Source organism: Eptatretus burgeri, chromosome 6 (genome assembly GCF_056783735.1).
Source record: "Eptatretus burgeri isolate ZD-2024b chromosome 6, Ebu_testis_v1, whole genome shotgun sequence".
NCBI classification, from domain to species: Eukaryota; Metazoa; Chordata; class Myxini; order Myxiniformes; family Myxinidae; genus Eptatretus; species Eptatretus burgeri.
Genome location: NC_140966.1, coordinates 41508005 through 41530342, shown reverse-complemented (window position 1 = coordinate 41530342; position 22338 = coordinate 41508005). Strand labels below are relative to the sequence as shown.

Below are 22338 nucleotides of genomic sequence, written 5' to 3'. Positions count from 1 at the left end.
CACTATTATCTCCAAGGATCACGTGTTCGCCTCCAAGGTAGAACCGTTCAGCTATCCATCGAGGTCAGTCTTAACCGGCCTGGACACGACAATATATAAAGGGCAATGTACTGGCAGTGGGGCAACAGCAGATGCAGAGCAATGAACAAGCAGGAAAATGAGACAGAAAGGATGGAAGGAATCATAGGAACATTCAAGTAAAAGTGTTATGTTAGCTAGGGTAAATGGGTGTCAAAAATATCATGGGTAGAGATGGAGGGTAACATAAGATGGTGGTGTACTACTAGCTTGGAGTGTTGGAGGGAAGAGTGGGATTGAACCGCTTCCAGAAAGCAATTCCCCAAATGGGAGAAAAGAGGAACAAAAGTATGGAGATGGAAATTAAGTCTGTGTTTTGGGAGTTTCGTCAGGAGGGAGATACTGGAAGCATGCATATTTCTTGGAGGAGCTGGAGAGGGTTGGGGGGCTGAGAGAGCAGAGGGAGCAAGACTGTAGGGGAGGTACAGCTAAAAACAGAAGGGCCTGTCTGCGATGTGACAGCAACAGACCTTGTCCTTCAGCCTCATTGCAGGAGATTCCATTAATTACCCCATGCATATGAAGCGAAAAGCCGGGGTTAAGCAATTGGTTCATGTCCATCTGTCTGTCATATCAGTTTATGATCAAGGAAGAACTTATTTAAATTGAATGTTATATTTTGAACACGAATATTGTTGTGGGCCGGGGGTCGATGGCGAGAATGACCACTAGGTGGGGAAAGCTTGCGTCATCTCCCAACAAACTCCCTGGAATTGTAGGCCGTCGCTCGGATAACTTCGCGAGCCGGCGGGTCGTTTAACCGACCGTGGTCGCCAATATTTCAACCGCGTAGCGTAGGGTCTATTTGTCTACAACCAATTTACCTAATTAACTACATGATTTCGACTCCCGGGGAAACACGCCCTCGGCACGTCTTGCTCGAACCGGGTCATTCTACCGACTGTGGTAGTGTTCCAACTACCGACCACCAACTCCGGTTTGGGTGCAGCTGAGCGGAAACTGCAAAAGCCGTCCCGGCTGGTATGAACGGATTATCGAGGATAAAACCCCGCCTAAACTCAGATCCGAAACATGCTGGACCAATTCAAGAAGGGACGGAAACAAACTGGGAACATTTCTAACAAGGTTTATTTACACTAAATGAAGACACAAATCAAGACTTAATGTGAATATGCAAGAAGTATTTACAATGATCCAAAAACACTTATTCAGTTCCACTTAAAGACGGGCCCACACGCAGACACACATACAAATGAAAATAAACCCGGAGTTCTTTATTGGACCCTCGCAGCCGAGGAGAGAGACAAGTTGGGGGTCAGCGTTTGGTTGGGTACCTGGTCGTCGGAGAAAGGGGGTACTCCGTGCTGCGGCACCTGACAATGGTTGCTGGTTTAGTCCCCAGTCGCATGTGTGGGGCTCGAGGTTCGTGGCGGAGCTCAGGTGGTGAGTAGCGGGGTCCACAGAGGGGGGGGTCAGGGTCGGGGTCGCTCTTTCCTTCCTTGTAGAGGGCCAGCAGAGACACGTTCACCGCCTCGACCACCTTCGTAACAGCAAAAAACCCTTTTGTGACAACAAAAACCCTCCAAAAACTCTCCAAGAACTCAAAAAGACCCTTGCCTCAGAGAGTGCTCAGGAATTTATGGACCTCCCTCAGTGGGGAGGGGCCTTGGTGAACACACCTCGCTGTCCGCCTTTGGTAGGACAGGGTCCCACGGCATATCTTTCCGGGGTGGGGCCTTGGCCCCTGCCAGGAAACCCCAGCCACTCTTCTACGCGGGTTCATACTTGATGAGTAGCAGTATCAACGTTGCAACGGCCCCTGCTGAGAAACCCCAGCCACTCTTCCACGCGGGTTCATGAAAGGTCGTGGTGGTGAAACTGCCTTGAACATCCTCGGGAATCTGTTTGAGGCAAAGCTGCACTGTGGCCGCGAACCGAGAGCTGTAAGCGCGATGGTACCGTGGATCGTAATGTGCTGAGGGGTCATGCAGATGGGATGGTTGTTCGATGGCTTGTTGGAGGATTCGTTGGATGTAAAGATTTATAACCGAACTAAAAGAAATCGCAATGCACGCCTTTGATTCTCCCACTCGACAAAAGGAAGGGGATCTGACTACACACATACTTAACGACATAACTGACTTTTGCGACATCTGTATGTTGAATGCTTATGGTTTACGGATCTGTAACACTACCCCCATCGCCCCTTTTTTATAGACTCGACCCAAGTTGTTAATTTTTGTGTGTCATGCAGGTGAAGGTTTTCCCCCAGTTCATTTTATCTACGGATCCCCGAGTGCGACATTTGGAAAACATGTTCCAACAATAAATAACCTAGTGTGTTGCGTAACTAGACTAACAGACTCACTCGGACAACTTAACTACATTGCCGGCGCTAAGCAAACAACAGGTGGGTTAAAATTATGTACAGTCCTAATATTTACACTACCCATGGCTCAGGACCTGTGATTTGAGGAGAGAAAACACAAAGCAAAGTTAACAAAACACAAAGCAAAGTTAACAAAACACAAAGCAAAGTTAACATTTGTGGGTGAGTGCACAGCAGGTATGGATGGTCAGACGTCTTTAGGGCCTTCAAAGGTCCCTTGATTGTTGTTGAATTCTTCTTCTTTTTTTTAATTTTAGCTGCTGGAGGCAACTCACCCGAACACGGCAGGCCATACACCATCTCACAGGCCATTTGAACTGGCCTTTATGCAACAATATCTCCGGGCTGCTCAGTGCAGTCCCCGGTCCATTTGAACTGGCTTTCATGCAACAACAAGGAGATATCCGGGCTGCTCAAATGCAGTCCCCAGTAATGCGGCTGCCTGCAGAGCAGTCCTTGCAAAACACTTTCAGAGGTGGTCCTGGAGCACATGGTGAGGGTTGAATGACAATGCAAACAAAGGCATGGGCAGGTATGGAGGCAAGGCAAAGGCAGGCAAAGCATGGCATGGCAAACGCAGACCAGGCAAGATGCAGTACAAGAGGAGGTCGGCACACGAAGCTGGCCGGTCTCGGTCTGGTCTCGTGAGATTGTGGAGGGAGTGCGGTGGTGCCGGCCAGTCTGAAAATGGGCTCGGACCTACCCTATGGTCTCCCCCAACCTATCGCCTCTGCTTGTCCTTCACCATACCCACCCCCATTATCTTGCAACAACAACCAAAAAAACCCCGAAATTTAGACTATTTTTACTTTTATTCATTTTTTTTTTTAATAATTACGTGTTTCCCTAAAGGCCCGGTCACACCTTGACGTTTTAGCCAACGTCTGCCGATTTTTGAATTTTTTTTCTAAAACGCTGGCACACGTTGAATACGTTATGGGTAAGTTTTGATAACATTGAGAGCACGCTGAAAAACACTGCCATACGTCGTTGTACGCTGGCTTTAAACGTTGTACTTTTCGGTTGTCCTCAAATTTTTTCATGCTTGAAATTTCACGACGTATGCCGGCGTATGACTCACATGTTCCGCTACGCTGGGCACAAGTTGTATGCACGGTCTGCGATCGTTGACAGACGTCAACACATGCTACTTGTAAGTTAATCATAAGTTGAGACACGCCGAGGTAATGTTTAGCGTACCCGAAACTTATTTCTAACCTATGATTAACGTGTTGTTGGCACGTTACGCGATCGTTGCCACACATCGACAGACGTTACTTTTAAGTTACTCATAGGCTGAAAGACGTCGGTATAATGGATCGTCCTTGCGTCAGCGTCCACGGCCACGGCCAGGACACTTATTTGCAGCATTCTTCAAACTTTTCTTCGGCATGACGAGGATGTTCACACTTCGATGTCTAGCTTGGCTATGATTCCAATTGTCCATCGGCAGCGTCTATTAAAAATAGTCGAGTTTGAGCGTTTTAACACGTTCAGAAGAAACGCTTCAAATTTCAAAACCCCAGCGTCAAAAAACAAAGGCGAGTGACAGCAATTTAAATCGTTCATTGTAAAAAATGAAAATAGCAGAGTGGTACCGTTTAAAAGTCGTTGAGTGTAAAAAAAATCCAATTGTTGAGCGCAAGCGTCTACTTTCAATAGTGGAGATGCAGCCATTTAAATCGTTGAGTGGCAGCCTATGAACCTACCCGTGGACACGCGGACACAAGGACGATCCATCATAACCCACACCCTCCCCCTCACACTCACCTACTACTGCCAACATGAACAAACTACTACTAATACTAATACTAATACTAATACTGATACTGATACTGATACTCATACTGATACTGCTGACATGGACATCGACTCAAAAAGGAACTCGAAAACACCGTTGGGTTCCCCTTTTATGAGCAGCATTTTTATATACCAATTCCCAAAACCGCTGGGAACACGTCTTTATATGGCAGTTGTAAGCTAGAAACACGTTAATTTTTTTTTTTGTCGACCGGAAGACGTCATTGGAATACGTCTACATACGTCGATGTGTGTTGGGACTACGTAAAGAATTGGTTCAAAGCACGTCAAACATAAGTTAGAAATGTTTCGCGTAAAAAAGACATTACCACGACGTGTTTCGACTTATGAGTAGCTTATAAGTAGCCTTTGTGGACGTGTGTAAGCGTCCACATATCGTGTGTAAAACTTATCCCCATCGCATGCGGAACGTGTGTCATACGCCGAGTATGTCGTAAAATTTTGAACATGTTTAAAATTTCTTGACATACTCTACTTACTACAACGTATGATAGCGTACTTTAGCGTTGTACTCACGTATACCAAACTTACTCATACCGTATTTGACGTGCCCCAACGTTTTAGACACATTTTTCTTCGGTCGGCATACGCTGGCAAGATCGCCAAGGTGTGACCGCGATGTTGACACTTCCATTTCTACGGCAGTTATGATTCGAATCGTTGTGCGTCAGCCTTTTAATAGGCTACGTCACGACATCGTCGGCGATGCGTGCAACGCGCTATGCCGAAGTTAGACTATCGTTGGGCATCGGTTGTGTTGGCCGACAACAGGTTCAGCATTCGTTGGTATAAGTTATCTATAACACAACGAAACGTTCTGTGTCCATTACTAATATGTTATGCATACGACCAACTCGTTATGAATACGTCCGAATCTTAAAAAAAAACATCAAAAGTTCAACGTCAGCCAGCGTTTTACATACATTTTAATACGTTGCCATCGCTGGCTAAAACGTCAAGGTGTGACCGGGCCTTAACCCATTTCATTGTCCTTGTTCGGCTAACCTGTACTGACTGTCCATCCCCAATCCCTAAGATCCCTCCTTAGAGGATTAAGGAAGAGACAAGTGAATGTCTCGAGGCCCAACGCAGCCTCAGAACAACTCCCTCAGATTTCAGCAATTTCCAAGGGTGAGTCCAGCAGCCTAAGAACAGCGAAAGGATGGATTGTGCGAAGGGGTACATGTTTCCAACCTATCCTAGCATTTTATTAACATTAATCTATCCCCGGGGCTTTTCAACATGCCTGTCTCTTTAAACTATCGGTTCTAGAAACCATGATTCCTGTCGCCTGTGTTGGTGTTTATTATTAATTTGGGACTGGCCCGCAAATTTTCTCTCGTGCTCTTGCACAATTTCGTGGCTGGGCAGCGTGGCTCCATTGGTAGGGATACCCATCTGCCAAACTTGAACAACGGCACCCCCGAGTCGCTGAGGCTATCTCCGAGCCTACCTCCTCCGTATGAACGTGGGGAGTGCCCCTGGCAGTGTCCCCTTCGATGCCCACGTGGCATTTTGGTGCTCCGGGTCCCATTTCGGTGGGCTGCCCGTGCCCATTACACTAACTCGGTCCCTTGGACCTATGGCCTACTCTGGCCGACTACTTCGGTGCCCAGGGGGTCCTCTACTCAGTATGCACATTTCCACAGCCACGCTCCCAGCCGATCAATAGACTCCTGCACCCGACAAAAAGGTTTCGTGCCTTCATTCACACCAACAACAAATCGACATCCATTTTGGTAAATTTAACGAACCCACTAACTAACATTACATTAACCCCGGGTTCTCTTGGGTGGGATTCACTCCTCCCCCGAATCATTCGTTCGCACCATGTATTCCACATTCACTCTACTCACACTCGGGTCAGCTGACCCACGTTCACTCATCATGTTTCTTTCTTCTCAATTTTTTTTTCACAACACACCCTAACAACTACGTCCCTCTAACTAATTCGTGCTCCCCGTCATCCCATATTCTAATGCACGTTCCATTTAATTCTATCGCTAAGCTATGTCCCCATGACACGCTCCATGTCTCCAATCCATTCTAAACTAAATTCCCACTAACTTGTCCCACCGGGCCCCATGGAGAACTGCTCATGCCTCATGAGGCCGGCCGGCCTAACTAACGCTAAACCCTTCCACCAACTAGTGCTCCTTTGCCCCACGACAAGGATGTTCGCTACATCCTGGTCGGGAATCGGGTACTCGTGCAAAGGCTGGGTAGGCCTTGCATCGCCAGGGCGGCGGTTTTCAACTCGCTCATCCCCTTCGTTCGGGCGATAATTGGAAGCATACATAACGTCGCCCCGTCGATCCCATTACACGTCCACTTCCGAGCCATCCACCAAGTGAGCCGCGCGTTTCTCACCTGGCCTCCATGCTGCGCAATCCCTGCTGACGTCACTCGCACACGGGCCCGGCGGCGTCGTCGGGACACGTTCCGCGCATCCTGCGAATTCCACTCGCTGCGCGCAGCCTTGCACACGTGCTCACATGGGGCCACATGCTTTCCAAATTCACACCATTGCCGCCATTTTAGCCGTGCACGTGGTGGTTTCGTACCAATCACGGGACGTTTCAACGCCGGCTCCCGATCACGGTTTGTCCTTTAACCGTCGTGACGTCACTCGTTACCTCGACCTCACTCGTCATCATCGTGGTCCGAACAACCTCCACACTCCCCCTTGACCTGGTCGTTTCTTTTAATTCGACGTTACAGCTCCGCAGCTCCGCCATTATTTCCTCCTGGCCCGCCTTCATTTGTTCTTGTGAGCTTATCCCCATGCTTTGCATTTCACCCCTCAGTGTTTGCTAATCATCTCTCTGTGTTTGCATATTCACATCCATTTGTTTTTGTAAATCCCCTTCCAGTTGGTTTTGCATGTTTGCCAGTATCTCCACCAACTGGCTCAAGTCAATTGGCGCTGGCGGGGCCGATCCACCACGATCGGGTACGGATCCGTTAGGGATCGTTCGGTCCTCTGGGAGGGAAATTTGATGGAGGGGGTGCTCATGCACTGCCGCTGCCGCCCCCAATGTTACCTCCGGATTTGGTTGCAGGGAAAGGTCTACCCTGCCCGGTGTTGTCCTGAGCCATGGGTTCTTCTCACGTTAATTCCAAACCCACCTGTACCAGTCCGTCTTGGTCCGGCATGGTCTGTGCTGAGAATTAAATAAAATTTTACTGCTCTTAATTTGGAGGGAAAGGGTTGTTAAGCACACCCCTGGTCCGAATCCCGTAATTTTCTCTATGGAGTTGGAGGGGTTCGAATCCCGCTCTAGACACCAAACTGTTGTGGGCCGGGGGTCAGTGGCGAGAACGACCACTAGGTGGGGAAAGCTTGCGTTGTTTCCCACCAAACTCCCCGGAATTGTAGACCATCGCTCGGATAACTCCGCAAGCCGGCGGATCATTGAACTGACCGTGGTCACCAATATTTCAACCGCGTAGTGTAAGGTCTATTTGTCTATAACCAATGGTTCGGGTGCAGCCAAGCAGAAACTGCCAAAGCCGTAAAGGCTGGAATGAACGTATTATCAGGAATAAAACCCCGCCGAAACTCAGATCCGAACCATGCTGGACCAATTCAAGAAGGGATGGAAACGAACTAGAAACATTTCTAACAAGTTTTATTTACACTAAATGAAGACACAAAGCAAGACTTAACGTGAATATGCAAGAAGTATTTACAATGATCCAAAAACACTTCTTCAGTTCTACTTATATACAGGCCCACACGCACACGTGCGCACGCACACACACACACACACACACACACACACACACACACACACACACACACACACACACACACACACACATTAAAATAAACCCAGAGTTCTTTATTGGACCCTCACAGCCGATGAGAGGTACAAGCTGGGGGTCAGAGTTCGGTTGGGTACCTGGCCGTCATAGAAAGGGGCTACTCTGTGCTGCGGCACCTGACAATGGTTGCTGGTTTGGTCCCCAGTCACACATGTGGGACTCGAGGTTAGTGGCAGAGCTCGGGTGGTGAGTGGCGGGGTCCACAGAGCAGTGGTCGGGGTCGCTCTTTCCTTTCTTGTAGAAGGTCAGCAGAGACACGTTCACCACCTCGACGACCTTCGTAACAGCAAAACACCCTTTTGTGAGAGCAAAAACCCTCCAAAACTCTCCAAAAAGACCCACCAAAAACTCCAAGACCCCAAGACCCCAAAAACACCCTTGCCTCAGAGAGTGCTCAGGAATTTATGGACCTCCCTCAGCGGGGAGGGGCCTTGGTGAACACACCTTGCTGTCCACCTTTGATTGGACAGAGTCCCACAGCATTCCTTTCTGGGGTGGGGCCTTAGCCCCTGCAGGGAAACCCCAGCCAATCTTCCACGCGGGTTCATGAAAGGTCGTGGAGGTGAAACTGCCTCGAACATCCTCGGGAATCTGTCTCAGGCAAAGGTGCGCTGTGGCCCGTGAACCGAGGGCTGCAAGCGCGATGGTACCGTGGATCGTAATGGGCCGAGTGGCCATGCAGATGGGATAGTTGTTAGATGGCTTGTTGGAGGGTCGTTGGATGGAAAGATTTAATAACCTAACTTAAAGAAATCGCAACTCACGCCTTTGATTCTCCCACTAGACAAAAGGAAGGGGATCTGACAACACACATACTTAATGACATAACTGACTTTTGGGACATCTGCATGTTGAATGCTTATGGTTTCCAGATCCGTAACAATATGAACAGAAGTCTTTCGTTTTGCCATACCTTGGCTCGGAATTCATCCTGATCACACAAACGCAGAGAGGAGTGAGATAATATTTTTGCACTGTTTGCCTGCTTGACAGTCAAACAAAACTGAAAACCATTCCACACAGGAAACTTACTGGGAAAATGGTGGTAAAACCCGGAATTTATATATACCAGTGCGGGCCCATACGTGCGTGAAAAAAAAAGAAGAATTGTGACGTCAATCGTGATGTCATAGCACCATGTCCTGTCATTGGTTTGGTAAATAAATGGCCATAACTTGGGAACCACTTGTCCGATTAATATCAAACCTTGAAAAGGCACATACTCAGGTCCCCAGCAATATACCTGGCAAGTTTCAATTAGAGCGGACCAGTGGTTGTCGAGAAACAGCGGTCACAGACAGACAGACACACAGAGATTGCTGGAATTATAGATAGATGCCTGCAAACCTCCTTAAACCTTTGTTAAAATTGCACTAAATACTTGAAGACTGTAGAAAACAAATCACCTTCATAATACTTCCAGGAACCATGCAATATATCAATATATAGCATCATAGGGCATGGCATGTGTACCGGGGTGAAGAAGAGGCGGCCATAATTCGTGGAAATTACATGTACCGTTCTGATTGACGTTGCGTTTGATGGTGAACAATAAAGCCTCCATCTCCTAAATTATGACGCAACGTTGTCTATTTACAGTGAAAAAGGGTGGTTAGTGTACAAGACTGTTTCAGTAGCACTAAATTTCCAGATTAAAAAAAAACCATCTTCAAAATCATTATTTTATTAAAATTAAAGTACATGAAGGAGGGCAGGAAGAACAATTGATTAAAATTAAAGTACAGGAAGAATAATAACTCAAGAAAATAAACTTTATTTTATGTTCTTAATAACTCTTATTCATGAAAATAAATAGCACAAAAACAATGCACAGACATGTTAATTAAGGGAACAGTTTGTGGATTTGCGGTTCATGGGGGTTTTGAAGAATGTAACCACCACGAACGACAAAGCCTTCCTGTATATACCTAAACACTGCATGGGGTATCGTGTTCTATGAACTCTCTAGTTTTGAGGGGTTTTTTTACTTTTACCGCTGGTTTTTGGAGCCCAGCAATTTTCTTTTGGTCAATCTAAAAGGGATCATGGTTGATGTTTGACTTAAAATATCAACAGCAACACAATGATCAATGCAGTTGTCAGAAAAAAAAAATGTACACATTTCTAAAGCAGGAACCTCATTGCACAACTACTTGCTCAGATTTTGACAAAGCAGTTTTACATGATAATTTACTCAATTTCGAGATAGATTTGGATGTGTAACTGATCGTGCATCTGTGGGTCCAGCTTTATTGGAGAATTCAAAGTGACATTCTCTGTGCATTCTGCTGCTGAAAAAACTGCTGCTACTTCATCAATCTGGCAATGCTGCATTCCTTTCCGGCTGTCTCTCCCCTGCTTCCCTTTCCTTTCTTTGTGCAGGAATACATCTGTTTGGTCTCTCCGTGTCCTTGATCTCAGTGGATGTTCTTCAATTGGTCACGGGTCGCCACGCACCGTTTTTCCTCACAGTTTGCAGACCTAATGCTTCCCAATTACTCACCACTTGCCAGCAGGAGTCTATTGTAAACCATGTAGAGTGCTCTGGCTCTGACGAAAATGCCATCAATGCAGCCAGGTGACCCTCATACATAAAACAGTGGTGCTCATGATAAGTTTCACTATAAAATGTTATTTATTTATTTATTTTTCATTTGTTTAACAAATATTGACTTATTTTATACATCTGAAATACTTTGTTGTATTTGTATGCACATATGCATCCTACTTAAAGTTATGGGGCACCGCTTTTTCAGTTGTGAGAATTGTCCACGTATGTGCATGACTTACATAAGTATGGATCTCTTCAACAGACAAAGTCGAAACAGTCGGGGAAGAGTCTGCTCAGTTTCTGAGCTTTACATCCTAGAGGAAGGAGGGGAGTGGTTAAAATGAGGAATGGTAATGGCTGGAAGATGATGCATCCATCAGGATAATTTTATCCAGCCTCACCATCCCCAAATCAACCTTAGGAAATTCCATTATGAAATGGAAGATGACCAGCAACATCAGCCCTGAACATCTACGTGGCAGTCCATCAAAAAATCACATCAAGTGGGAATTGAATCTTTTGAGAGTTCTTAGATAGAGTGGTGTGCCTGTTTTGTCACATCAAATCTCCACAATGATGAAACAATTCAGGAAGTCATTGGAATTTTTCGTTTTACAAATAGTAACAAAATCTATACAATTAAGGGACACACGATGCGAGGAATAGGAGGGAATCCTTATTTAACAAAAAAAAAACTGGTAGCTGATGTTAGAATAAGGATCCAGGCTGTGATTGGGGCAAGCGAAGGCCCTTCAAGGTATAACATCAAATGGCTACTCACCCAGGCATATTATACTTTGTCAATAAAACTTTGTGTCTCATGCATCACCATTACATTGTACTAAATAAACAAATGCAGGGACGAGTCTGAGTGAGTGCATGTGCATTAGTTAATTAAGTATGATCTTCCCAGTCTGCGCATGTGTAAATGGTGTGAAACTTCTTCTCCTCTTGTATGCAACACAACACTGCAGGGTAGCATCATTGGCTGAGGGCACGGCTGTGCCACCGATGCAATGACATCTGTCGGTTAGTGCAGGAATTTTGAATTTGGCCAGGTTGCCAGTGATAAGTCACCTATTCTTCATGAAGAACACCAAGGGATCGTTAACACCACAAACTATTGCTGGCAGATGGGAAGCCCAGTTAAACATCCATCCGAAGGACGGCACATATATTGATGAATCATCCTGCCTGGGAAACACCGGGATGATAGTTGAAAGCTGAGTCAGGATTCAAACCCAGGTTAGACAGTTTAGAGGTGATCCTGCCAGCCCGGTGTGGAATGGATATGCGAACGACTGCCGATTGCTGAATAAGTTTAATTTCTTTGAAAATGTGATGGCATGAGTGCAATACCCCAGAGACAATGTCACTTCCTTGCATTAGAATCATTGTCATCATGTCAGCCATTATTGTGCTAGCCTGGCTGAAGAAAGTAAAAGTACAGTTTGGTGGTTTAGCGATTTCCTGATTTGGGACTTTAGTGATATATTCTGACATCTTTATCGGTCTTGGTAGTTATGAAAACACTCAAGAACAAAAGATATGGCATTTAAATACTGATGACTTTACTCTCTGGCACACCTTTCAGCATATCATTTTGTACACATTTGATGTGGTGGCCATTTTTTTTCTGTGCCATCCCTCCATCTGGAGTACTGATAGCAGTACCAACTGCCACTTGAAGATGATCTATCCATTGGGACCACACACTGTGCAGAGCATTGGTGCTGCCTAAGCAGTCTCCTTGGCTATTGGGCACAATCCTGGACAGGTCGCCACTCCGACACAGGATACCAGCATGCTGGCACTCATTTTGCCGACCTCAGAAGCATGGCAGGCAGAGTCAACCCCACCTGGTATTAATTCAACAGTTGAGTGGGATTTGAACTCAGGACCCTCAGATCCCAAGTCCACCAACCTAACCATTAAGCCAACACCAGGCATATACCTGAAGATGATGGTTTTGTAATTGTTTTATCTGCAAGCTTTAGTTGATGGATGTTAAAAGTGCCACAGTGTCCTTCCTGAAGAGTATGCGAGCGATTGCTGCACCCCAGCCAAATTCCAAATTTCTGCCTAAACTACTGCTGGGAAGGCAATGGCTAACCACCCAGTATAACCCTTGTCAACAAACTTTTTTGGCAGCACCGATGCTCTATAACAAAGTATGTTACATCAGAATCAGAACTGTTCAATAACTATTGATCGATTGCTCCAGAATATTGTTGAATAGACATTACTAGATGGGCAATTCAAGATTCCTGCAAACTTTTTCTCTTGTAGATTTGTGAAAATAAGTTAATTGGAGATTTTGGGCATTGGATATTGTCCCTGCTGAGAAAGTTAAAGAAAAAGTGACATCAACACTGGTGAAAACATTTTGGTTAAAAACAAAGGTGGAAGACAGCATAATAATGTGTGCTGTGGATTAAAAAAAAAATTTTTTTTCTAGCTGCCAGATCGTGTGTCCGATCAAGTTGAAATTCAAAACACGTATTCCCCATCACGACTAGATCGTAATTGTGAAGTTTCATTTTGATTGATTAAACGGTTCCAGAGAAAACATTATTTAATATTTTTCTTTAATCCAATATGGCTGCCAAATCATGTGACCTCTCAATTATTCCTTTAAAAACTTGTACATCCAAGGCTTGGGAAATATTTATGTTGTTTCTCCTTGATCTGCCTAGCTGTTCTGGAGAAAAAGATTTTTTATAGGTTTTAGGGTAAATCATATCTGGCTGCCAAACCATGTGACCCATGACATCACAAGTGTGAACCATTTGTTCCACATGGATAGGCGGTCATACGTGAAACATTTCACCTCGATCTGTCCAGCCACTTCAGAGAATAAGGTTTTTAAAGGCTAACATATATATATATATATATATATATATATATATATATATATATATATATATATATATATATATATATATATATATATATATATATATATTGTTGTGGTTACCAAATTCGCAAACCACCATTCAGGTCCCTTAGGTGAGGTATCTCGGTAAGTACATGTGTAGTTAGGCCCAAACCCGTTGTCTAGTGGGAATACATGTCATTTATGCGTGCTGCGACTCTTCAGGATAGCCGTTTTTCTTTTGCTATCTTTATTTTGGACCAACCGCCATGATTACCACCACAACCACAACATCAACCACCAACCACAACGCCGCTTCACCACAACCGCCACGACCTTCCCGTCACACCTCGCAACCGTCGCATCGCCACCGTTCTTGCCCCGCTGTGGGTGCCGGTGTTGGACTCGTGCAGGGCGCGCGCCGAACAGCGTGTACAAAATCACGGATTTTGTGCTTCAAAAACGGATCAAAAACGACACACGCCCACTTTTTGCCGTCCAATCGGTGAGCGAGGGGCGAATTGGCCCCGCCCCCAGGGCAATCGATATATGCAAATTTATGGATCAAAAAGCCTTCACGCCCACTTTTTCTCGGGCCAATGGGGAGCGAGGTGAAAGGTCGAAGGGAGGGGGTCAAAGATGAGAGGGCGAAGCTACGGGGCTGATAAAAGGACCGTGTTCGTCAGTCCAGAGAGTCCAGAGACGGAGAGTAGGAGAGTCCAGAGGCGGAGAGTAGGAGAGTCCAGAGGCGGAGAGTAGGAGAGTCCAGAGGCGGAGAGTAGGAGAGTCGAGAGGCGGAGAGAGTAGAGTCCAGAGGCGGAGAGTAGGAGAGTTGGAAACAGAGAGTCAAGACTTCGCGGGCGGTGGAGTTGGCAAGAAGGAGCTGGTCGTCGTGTGCGTTGGAGTCGGAACGGAGGGGACGGAGCTGTGGAAAGGCAGCGACACCAGACGAGGGGGTGCTCGCGTCGGGAGCTGCACCCCAGGGAGGCCGACAGCGCGACCTGGCCAAGGTGGAGACGCTCGTCGCGGGATAATAAAAATCCTCTACACCCCGAGCATCAGCAACCCCCTCCTGTTTCCCCCCGCGCTGAGATAGTGCGACCAAGGGGGCCCCTTTCCCACCCCCTACAAGACACTGTCCGTGAGGCCCGCGGAGTTGAGGCGCCATCGCCGCTCCGCGTCTCATCACCAGACGGGTAGGCGCGACCCGGTCTCGGCCTCAGGCCCGCCTCATCCTTGAGGGTATTCTTTTCCTTGGTTTTGGGTATGTGTTGTCGGCGCCGTCTGTGAAGTAGAATTGTATAAGTGTTGCCGTGTGCTCGGTAGTCGGTATTAGCTCTGCATTGTGTTTTCGCTTTTACATTTGTTTTTTGTGTAAATTGCATTGTGTCTTTTCTGTGTGCATTTGGTGGAATTGTATATGTGTGCTCCCGTGTGCCGCGAATAAATGTGCTTTGTGTTGAACTGTTTCCCGCTTCGCTTCGTCTTTTCCTCTATTGAATCCCCATCTTGCTTCACGTAAAGGGTTGGTAGTGGGCTGAATACGCCCGATAATTAATCGAACCGTCGAGGTCGACGATAACACCGCTCGGTTATTCTGATAGTACGGAACGGGTCCCTTAAGTGGCCCGTGTCCGAAGTCGACCTGCGGCGAGGTGCGATCGCCCGGTCTACCCTCCGCGTGGGTACTTAGGTAGGTCGAATTTGGCGAGCAACCCTATCCCACGCGGGGGCTGATTGGCTCGATCGCGGTGAGACCGAAAGGTCCACCCGTGACTGGTTCCCGGCGTTAGTCCGAGAGGGTCACGACTGGATTGTCCGTCCGGTGGGCGACGTGCCGCGATTCGAGTTACGTGGCCGTCAGCACGCCAGCGGGCGCGAATACCGCAACACTGGTGTCAGGTCGTGCGATACAAACCCATCGCCCTCCTCGCGGCACTGGTATCGGAGAACAGGAAAACGGGCTCTCCTGTCTCCGGCTAAGTTCACGGGAATCGGTCCAGGGGTGAGAGAAGCGACCCCCGATTCCCTCCAAATTACGAGCGAGCGAAATTAACCCTTAAAGAGAAGCAAGATGGCGTCTCAAGGCGAGCGGGAGCCGGGGGTATTAGAAATGGATGTAGAATGTGTAGAATCCATGGTCCAGGATGGAATCCCCGAGCAGGAAATGTTGATTGTGCAGGAACACGGACTCGCCCAACTGAACCCAGAGCCCGAAATGGGTGCGGCAGCGGCCGCGGTGTATGACACCTCCCCCCCCTCCTCTCCACCAAAAGCCTTCCCCAAACCCTGCCGAAACGGCTCAGCTGAGTGCATCCGACATGGCCCAGCTATGCGCCATGCTGGCGGCAATGACAGCGAAAATGGATGCAAACGCAAATGAATTTATAAACGAAATGAAAAGCATGGGCAAGCAAATGAAAAAAGAAATGAAAGAACTACGGGGTGAGACGCAGAACATGGGCCGATGCCTGCAGGCGGGCATGAAGGCCGTGAGCAGGGAACTTAAAATGGCGACTCCACGTGTCGGAACAAACGAGCTGGAAGGGGGTGCAACGGCTGACAGGCCCGCGGTGGAGGCGGGTAAGGAAAAAGTAATTCGGGAGACAAGAGACGAGGTGAAAGTAATTGCGAGGGAGAGAAAAGAACAATTAATACGGAGAGCAAGGATGAGGTACGCGGAGATCGTGAAAGAGCAAGGAGTGAAAAACAGGGAAGGACGGGAGCGACTTAAAGAGAAAGCAAGGTTGACCTACATAAAGATAAGGGAAAGACGCCAGAAAGAAGCAGAGACCAATAAACACGATGAAGACGGGGTAAGTGACGCGCACACACACACGGAGGTAGTGGAGGACAATGGGGGTGAGCTGGCGGACTGTGTAGGGACCCAGTGCGAGCACGAGCACCGGGATGGCCTCCTCCAGGAACGAGGGGAGGGAGTATGCCCCCTTGAGGCGAGTCACGACCAGGTGAGTTCGGTCGTGCTTTGCGAGGTTGAGGGGACGAGTGCTGCGAACGGGTGCACGGAGAGCTTGGGGGGTATAGAGGCCCCGGAGACCCTTGTGGGGACACGAATCCCCCAGTGTGGTTGTCCCTGTGTGTGTGGTGCAAGGTGTGAGTGCGTCCCCGTGTGTGGAAGCGACCCCGTGTGTGAGTGGTGTGGTGGCGATGGTGCCAGAGTGCGTGCTTCCCAGCACGCCGTGTGTGGATGAGGCACCGTGTGTGAGTGTCGCCGTGTGTGTGAATGAGGCACCGCGGGTGAGTGCCCTCGCGTGTGTGAGTGAGGCACGGTGTGTGAGTGAGGCACCGCGGGTGAGTGCCCTCGCGTGTGTGAGTGAGGCACGGTGTGTGAGTGAGGCCCCGCGGTTGAGTGCCCCCGCGTGTATGAGTGAGGGACGGTGTGTGGATGAGGCACCGCGGATGAGTTCCCCCGCGTGTGTGAGTAGTATGGTTTGTGTGAGTAGTGAGGCACGCGTGAGTGAACGGCCGTATGCAAGGGAGACCGTGTGTGTGAGAGAGCGGTATGTAAGGGAGATGTCGGTGGGCATGCGGGAGCACGCAGCCGCGTCTCCCGGTGTGAATGTGATGGAGTGGACTGTGTGCGTCGTAACACGCAGGTGTGCGTGGGTCGAATGGCGACGACGAAGGCGACAGAGGAAAGAAAGCCGAGTAGCGGCTGTGGTTGTTTCGGGGACCGTGCCGGGTTCACCCAGCAGTGAGCACGCGGTTCGTGCTGTGCAACGCACGAGACCGCCACATGCTCGCTTGCGAGAGTGAAGTCCCGGTCCCGAAACGCACGCGGTGGATTTGCCGATCCCGCGGACGGACAAAGTTTAGGCAGGTAAACGGATTTGGACCGGACGGGTTCTCCACGCGATCGTGTGTGTTAAGCTCCAACGGGCAAAGCACATGTGTTCGCGTGGGGAACCCCTCGAGACGTGGGGCTTGTGTTTTTTTTTATGCGCACGGTGACGCCATGGCTGCACGTGGGGTTGGAATCCGGCAGGAGGGATATCTCTGCCGGATGGTACCGTCCAAGGAGGGACGAGGAACACGTGCAGCTGCATGACGTCACAGGCAGGTGTAAAGTGCGCGAGTTGCCGCGCAGGTGCTGCGCATGGAAAAAAAAAAAAAAAAAAAAGGCAAGCCTCACTTTCGGGTGCACAGGATTCCTGGGCAAGGGGTGAAAGACCCCCTTACCTGGGCACAGGATGGAAACTAGTTAGGGGGAAGGGTTAGCTTAGTTAGACCGACTTCATGGGGCAGGGGTAAGTCCTCATGGAGTCCGTGGAATGGATTAGTTAGAGGGATTTAGCCAGATTTAGGTTGGGAAATAAAATGGGATTATTTTGGAGACAGTGACAGAATTGTGAATGTGTAGAGGGGACGTAGTTTAGCTACGTAGTGTTAAAAGGAACGTGCTGTAGTTTAAGGGACGACGTGGGAGCACGAGTTAGTTAGGGGGTGCAGTTAGAAGGATGGCAGAGTTCAGCGGTGTGTGTATTGAAGAGTTGTGAGGCGAGTACATGATGAGTGAGTGAGGCCAGCGGGTCTGTGTGAATGGAGCGAATGGGGAATGCATGGTGCGATGAGTGATTGGGGGGAGGAGTGACTCCCGCCCAAGGGACCCCGGGGTCAGAGTAAAGTGAGTTAGCTGGGTTAGTCAAATTGAAAAATGGAGGTCGTTTTGTTGTTGGTGGGAGTGTAGGCTCGAAACCCATTTGGAGGGGTGCAGGAGCCCTGTTGACGGGCTTGGGAGCGTGGCTGCGAAAGGTGAGTATCGCTGAGTGGGTACCCCAGGCACCAGGCTAGTCGGCCGCGGTAGGCCAAGGGCCCATGGGGGGCCGGGATAGAGTAGTGGGCACGGGTGCGCCTGCTTGGTGCGGGGGCCCGGGGCGCCATTAGCCGCGTGGGCAGTGTTGTGGGCACGGGTGACCCTCGGAAAGGGGCCCGGGAGGCCGGCCTGCCACGTGTGCGTTTCAGGGGAGGTGCCATGGGGGCACTCCCCGGTGTTAGGGAGCTGGTAGGCTCGGAGGCAGTGTAGTGCCGGGGGTGCCATAGCGGGAGATTCGGCAGAGGGTCGTGCCTGCCAAAGGGAGCCACGTGTCCCAGCCAGGAGACCGTGTGAGGGCACGGAGAGAAAATTGGGGGGCGAGGCCCGAAATTGTAAGGACACCAACACAGGCGACGGGAATCTGGGTTTATAGAACCAATAGTTTAAGCAAGAGGCGCTTGTTGAAAGCCCCGGGGTAGTTTAACAGTTAAATGGTTAGGGTAGATTAGGAGATGTACCCCTCCGCACCATCCATCCCCTCGCTCTCGTTGTGGGCCGCTGGACCCACTTTGGGTTAGATCGCCGAACTCTGGGGAGGCCATTCTGAGGCTTCGTTGGGCCTCGGCACAGGACGTTAGCTCTCCCTTATTCCCCTCTGGGAAGGGAACGTAGGGGTTGGGAGTAGGCTAGGTGACAGAATAGGTTAGCCGAACAAGGACGATAAAGGGGGTTAGGGGACGATTTATAGTGGGGGAGTAAAAATAAAAACAACAAAAAAAAATTAAGTTGGGGCTAAATTGGGGTTTGACAAATTAAGGGAGTGGGTATGTACAGTGACAGGCAAAGGCGATAGGTTGGGAGGGAGACAGGTAGGTAGGTCCGAGCCCGCCCTCCAAGTGGCCAACACCACCGCACTCCCTCCACCAACCTCCACTGAACGGCAAGAGCTGGCCAACTTCATCGGCTGGCCGTGTTTTTCTTCAAGGCCTGTGCCAGCCCACTTCATCGGCAGCTGTTGTGTTGCTGCAAGGCCTGTGCCGGCCAGTTCATCTGCTGGCTGTTTTTCTGCAAGGCCTGTGCCGGCCAGTTCATCTGCCGGCTGTGTTTGCCTGCAGCGGCCTTCTTCTGCGGGCTGTGTTTGCCTGCTCACCTTTGCCATGCCATGCCCACTGCCCAGGTTCACCAGCCCCGTTCAATTTTTGCTTTGCCCCCCCCCCCCCTGTTCATTGCCATGTGCGCCAGGATCCGCAAGGCAACAGTTTGCAAGCCGCAAGAACTGCCCTGTTGGCAGCCACAACACGGGCCTGCAGTGGCGGCCCGTGCACCGTGTTTCTGTTCACCCATCCATTCGTTGTGCTCATTGCGTGTGCCACTTGAGCTGGCACGGAGACTGCGTTTGTGCAGCCCATGCACCGTTGTGGTTCACTGCGTTCAGTTCAAAAGGGAAGGCCTTGGACTGCGTGTGAGCAGCCAGCCACGTTCCCTGTCACCTGCATTGTTTTGAGCCAGAGACTGCATGCGGGCAGCCTGGCTCCCTGCTGACTGCTTTTCTTTTGCAGAGTTCAGTGATCCTGGGCCATGGTTTAGTGTAAAATTTGTAAGTTAAGGTTAAGATGTACTGTAAATATGAGTGCGCCCCCGGCATGTATGTCTTAGCGCCGGCAATTTTATTTAAGTCGTCCGTGTGAGTGAGTTTGTTTAGATAGTTACGCAGCCCTCAGGTTATTTATTTTGGGGACACGAATACCATGAATGTCGCACTCAGGGATCCGTAGGTAAAATGTACTAGGGGAAAACTACACATGATGGCACACGAAAATTTGACGACTCGGGACGAGTCTGTAAAAAGGGGAGGGGGTAGTGTTGTGGTTACCAAATTCGCAAACCACCATTCAGGTCCCTTCGGTGAGGTATCTCGGTAAGTACATGTGTAGTTAGGCCCAAACCCGTTGTCTAGTGGGAATACATGTCATTTATGCGTGCTGCGACTCTTCAGGATAGCCGTTTTTCTTTTGCTATCTTTATTTTGGACCAACCGCCATGATTACCACCACAACCACAACATCAACCACCAACCACAACGCCGCTTCACCACAACCGCCACGACCTTCCCGTCACACCTCGCAACCGTCGCATCGCCACCGTTCTTGCCCCGCTGTGGGTGCCAGTGTTGGACTCGTGCAGGGCGCGCGCCGAACAGCGTGTACAAAATCACGGATTTTGTGCTTCAAAAACGGATCAAAAACGACACACGCCCACTTTTTGCCGTCCAATCGGTGAGCGAGGGGCGAATTGGCCCCGCCCCCAGGGCGATCGATATATGCAAATTTATGGATCAAAAAGCCTTCACGCCCACTTTTTCTCGGGCCAATGGGGAGCGAGGTGAAAGGTCGAAGGGAGGGCTACGGGGCTGATAAAAGGACCGTGTTCGTCAGTCCAGAGAGTCCAGAGGCGGAGAGTAGGAGAGTCCAGAGGCGGAGAGTAGGAGAGTCCAGAGGCGGAGAGTAGGAGAGTCGAGAGGCGGAGAGAGTAGAGTCCAGAGTCCAGAGGCGGAGAGGCGGAGAGTAGGAGAGTCGGAAACAGAGAGTCAAGACTTCACGGGCGGTGGAGTTGGCAAGAAGGAGCTGGTCGTCGTGTGCGTTGGAGTCGGAACGGAGGGGACGGAGCTGTGGAAAGGCAGCGACACCAGACGAGGGGGTGCTCGCGTCGGGAGCTGCACCCCAGGGAGGCCGACAGCGCGACCTGGCCGAGGTGGAGACGCTCGTCGCGGGATAATAAAAATCCTCTATACCCCGAGCATCAGCAACCCCCTCCTGTTTCCCCCCGCACTGAGATAGTGCGACCAAGGGGGCCCCTTTCCCACCCTCTACCAGACACTGTCCGCGAGGCCCGCGGAGTTGAGGCGCCATCGCCGCTAAGCGTCTCATCACCAGACGGGTAGGCGCGACCCGGTCTCGGCCTCAGGCCCGCCTCATCCTTGAGGGTATTCTTTTCCTTGGTTTTGGGTATGTGTTGTCGGCGCCGTCTGTGAAGTAGAATTGTATAAGTGTTGCCGTGTGCTCGGTAGTCGGTATTAGCTCTGCATTGTGTTTTCGCTTTTACATTTGTTTTTTGTGTAAATTGCATTGTGTCTTTTCTGTGTGCATTTGGTGGAATTGTATATGTGTGCTCCCGTGTGCCGCGAATAAATGTGCTTTGTGTTGAACTGTTTCCCGCTTCGCTTCGTCTTTTCCTCTATTGAATCCCCATCTTGCTTCACGTAAAGGGTTGGTAGTGGGCTGAATACGCCCGATAATTAATCGAACCGTCGAGGTCGACGATAACACCGCTCGGTTATTCTGATAGTACGGAACGGGTCGCTTAAGTGGCCCGTGTCCGAAGTCGACCTGCGGCGAGGTGCGATCGCCCTGTCTACCCTCCGCGTGGGTACTTAGGTAGGTCGAATTTGGCGAGCAACCCTATCCCACGCGGGGGCTGATTGGCTCGATCGCGGTGAGACCGAAAGGTCCACCCGTGACTGGTTCCCGGCGTTAGTCCGAGAGGGTCACGACTGGATTGTCCGTCCGGTGGGCGACGTGCCGCGATTCGAGTTACGTGGCCGTCAGCACGCCGGCGGGCACGAATACCGCAACAATATATATATATATATATATACATATATATATATACATATATATATATATACATATATATATATACATATATATATATATATATATATATATATATATATATATATACATATATATATATATATATATATATATATATATATATATATATATATATATATATATATATATACATATATATATATATATATATATATATATATATATATATATATATATATATATATATATATATATATATATATATATACATATATATATATATACATATATATATATATATACATATATATATATATATACATATATATATATACATACATATATATACATACATATATATACATATATATATATACATATATATATATACATATATATATATACATATATATATATATATATATATATATATATATATATATATAT

At 48.7% G+C, this 22338-nt stretch overlaps 2 protein-coding genes across 3 annotated transcripts in view; one reads left to right on the top strand and one right to left on the bottom strand.

Moving 5' to 3' along the window:
* Positions 1 to 22338, top strand: part of PLPPR4 (phospholipid phosphatase related 4) — a 122956-nt gene that overhangs the window by 60070 nt on the left and 40548 nt on the right. For both annotated transcript variants that reach the window (XM_085884693.1, XM_085884692.1), the window contains one exon: positions 10460 to 10655. In XM_085884693.1, the coding sequence (XP_085740819.1) occupies positions 10460 to 10655 (196 nt within the window). The remainder of the gene's footprint in view (positions 1 to 10459; positions 10656 to 22338) is intronic.
* Positions 10867 to 22338, bottom strand: part of LOC147024621 (uncharacterized) — a 69285-nt gene continuing 57813 nt past the window's right edge. The window contains exon 8 of the transcript XR_015059102.1: positions 10867 to 10942. The gene's annotated coding sequence lies outside the window, so the exon portion shown is untranslated. The remainder of the gene's footprint in view (positions 10943 to 22338) is intronic.